Raw genomic sequence first — 2,592 nt, 5'->3', positions numbered from 1 at the left:
AGGCCGAGCTGACTCTCCTTCTCTCCGCCTCACTTCCCCCTTCCCCTCAGCGCGGGCTCGGGTTGGCGGGAGATGAGGGGGAGGCGCCGGCGCCGCCATCTTAGAGGCGGGCGGAAGGGGCCGGCCCGGCCGCCAGAGGAACCCGAGAGGCAGCCCGGAGACGTGGAAGCGCCACAGCCATGGCTACCCCGAAAGCCTCCGTGGCGGCTGGCGGCCCCTCCTCGGCTGGCGGCGGCACGAACTTGCTTTTCTCTTCCTCGGCCACCGAGTTCAATTTCACGGTTCCCTTCATCCCCGTCAGCCAAGCCCCTGCCCCTCCGCCTCCTCCAGTTGCCGCCGCTGCTGCCGCCGCCGCCTCGGGGCCTGGTCTCCTGCCCGCAGGTAACTCGGCTTGGACATCTTCGTAGGTCCCCCCCCCCTCCGCCACAACACACACCAGGCACCCTAGGCACCCGTGGGCAGGTGAAAAGGCGCGCCCGTTTGTTTGCAGGCGGTGCCTCCCATCTCCCCGTTCCTCTCGCGGGGGACTCGCAACCTGGGCAGATAGGCACGGGAAGCTTGTTTGTGTGAAAGTGCTGCCTTTGGAGGGACTTGGGAGGGAAGTGGCTTGCGTGCCTCCGAAAGGAAACCCGTGATCGAGAAGGTGTCGTGGCTTAATTCGTGCCAGACGTCGGACCCGCTAGTGGCGTCTATGAGCCGGAAGCATGACCGGCCAAGAGCCGCCTGCAGGTCTTTTACCAGTTGCTCTTGATGTGAATGGTCGCCTCTCAGCCTTTCCATAGAGATGTCACACAGGCTCTGGTCCTGTTCTCACCTTCCCTATAAGCAGTGCTTCTTCTTTTTTAATTAAAAAAACAAGTTTAGGGGTATTCTCATTCTGACTCAAGAAAATCACCATTTTATAGTTCACATCGGGGGAAAAAATACAGCAAATGTACAAAAGTACAAAGATTCACAAAATGTTTAGGGGTATGCGTCCCCCTGCATCTGTCTATAAGTTGCCAGATTCGAGCATCCATGACTGCAGCTCATAAAAGTTTACATAACAATGAAAGGGTAGGTCTTTTAAGGAGCCACTCTGCTTCCCGTTGGGTGATGACAACGAATTTGGGGGTGAGGTGGGGGAAGGGCATTCCCAGTTAATAAGTATTGTTTCCAGATTGAGTTGGGCATTTGTATATACTTTTTCTTAAAACAAAGGATTGGAAGGCACAGGCATGTTATGGTGGTGATTCGTGGCTGGGAGAACTTCTTGATGATGGAGCTTTGGGGAAGGGAGTAGATTATGGAGGGTCTGTAACACTGAGAAGCATGGGAGACTAGCACATGGATGTATGGAGATTAGCCTCCAAATCTGATGCCTGGGAAGTTGTTAATGTAACATCAGGTTTGTTTTTTTTTAAAAAAGGACCCAAGGGGGATCCTGGAAATTATAGGCTATAGCATCGCAAACTAGTATTGCTAAAGATGAAATAACTAAGTATATAAAAGAAAAAGCTTTGCTGAAGCAGAACTAACGTGGCTTCTGCAAGGATAAGTCCTGGCTCACTTGTCAACCTTGGCCCTTGGGGAATGGGAGTGGGGAAAGGATCCAGTCTGTTGGCTGGATTCAGTTTCCTATCCCTATCTTATAGTGGTGAGGCATTTCCTAGGGGCAACATTTTTTGAGAGAATACTAGGTAGATCTTGAATTAGGCTAGCTACATCCTTAATGACTCTGCTGTACTAACAGGCGGGTTAGATGATAACACTCTTAACACTGATTGTGGCCACTGTTACTTGGTGCTTGGCTGCTGAGTATATTCTGTGTTGTCCTGTAATATTTAGTTTTAGGACTACGTTTTTTTGCTGATAACTATGCATGATAAATGCAGATACTGAGCACACATGGTAACAGGCAAACTTGCCTGTTTACACCTGCTGATCAAGCTCATGCTAAAAGAGCATTAAAGAGAATATAATTACTTATGCTGAATTTTGGGGAAAGTTTGTCACTGGGTGTTTTCAAACTCCTCCAGAGAGTTGCAGTTCTTTGTGAAAACAATAACAAGCTCTGTGCTTCGTTAATCCCTCAGGCTGGAGTCTTGATTATCTTGTCAGTGTGGGAGCCCTGGCATCCACTTTCATTTTGCCTGTTCCACTGGATTACAGGAAGATTTTATGCTGTGGCTGCCTTCCATTTAGGCAGCATTCTAAAATCCAGCAGCTCATGCTACACAGCCAGTCCTCACTACTTTTTATTTGTGCTTAAGAGCTTTTTAGAGTAGGGTTTGTTTATTTGCATGTCTTGTTCTTTTCATCTTGTGCTTATTGAAGATGATGTGACTACCTTTGATGATAAAACATTTGCTGGTGCGAATTAGACAGAAGTCCTACCTTTTCTGTTCTTCTAATAGGGTAAAATTGTGGATTGTGATTTTCCCCCAAACCTCTTAGGAAAAGCAAAATGCTTCATCTTAGACATTGCTACAGTGGTTCCTTGGTTTAAGAACAGCTTAGTTTATGAACAACTCGGATTAAGAACGCTGCAAACCCAGAAGTAGGTGTTTTGGTTTGTGAACTTTGCCTTGGAATAAGAACATGTTTTGCTTC

The 2,592-nt window shown here is 48.3% G+C and overlaps 1 protein-coding gene across 1 annotated transcript in view; it reads left to right on the top strand.

Moving 5' to 3' along the window:
* Positions 1-179: 179 nt before the first annotated feature.
* Positions 180-2,592, top strand: part of SEC23IP (SEC23 interacting protein) — a gene marked incomplete at its 5' end in the record, with an annotated part of 28,078 nt that continues 25,665 nt past the window's right edge. Inside the window, one exon of the mRNA XM_079976632.1 lies at positions 180-381. Within this exon, the coding sequence (XP_079832758.1) occupies positions 180-381 (202 nt within the window). The remainder of the gene's footprint in view (positions 382-2,592) is intronic.

The sequence above is a fragment of the Podarcis cretensis genome, assembly GCF_951804945.1.
Source record: "Podarcis cretensis genome assembly, chromosome: 5".
Taxonomy (NCBI): Eukaryota; Metazoa; Chordata; class Lepidosauria; order Squamata; family Lacertidae; genus Podarcis; species Podarcis cretensis.
The sequence above is the reverse complement of the archived record's forward strand: the minus strand, read 5'-3'. Positions and strand labels throughout refer to the sequence as shown.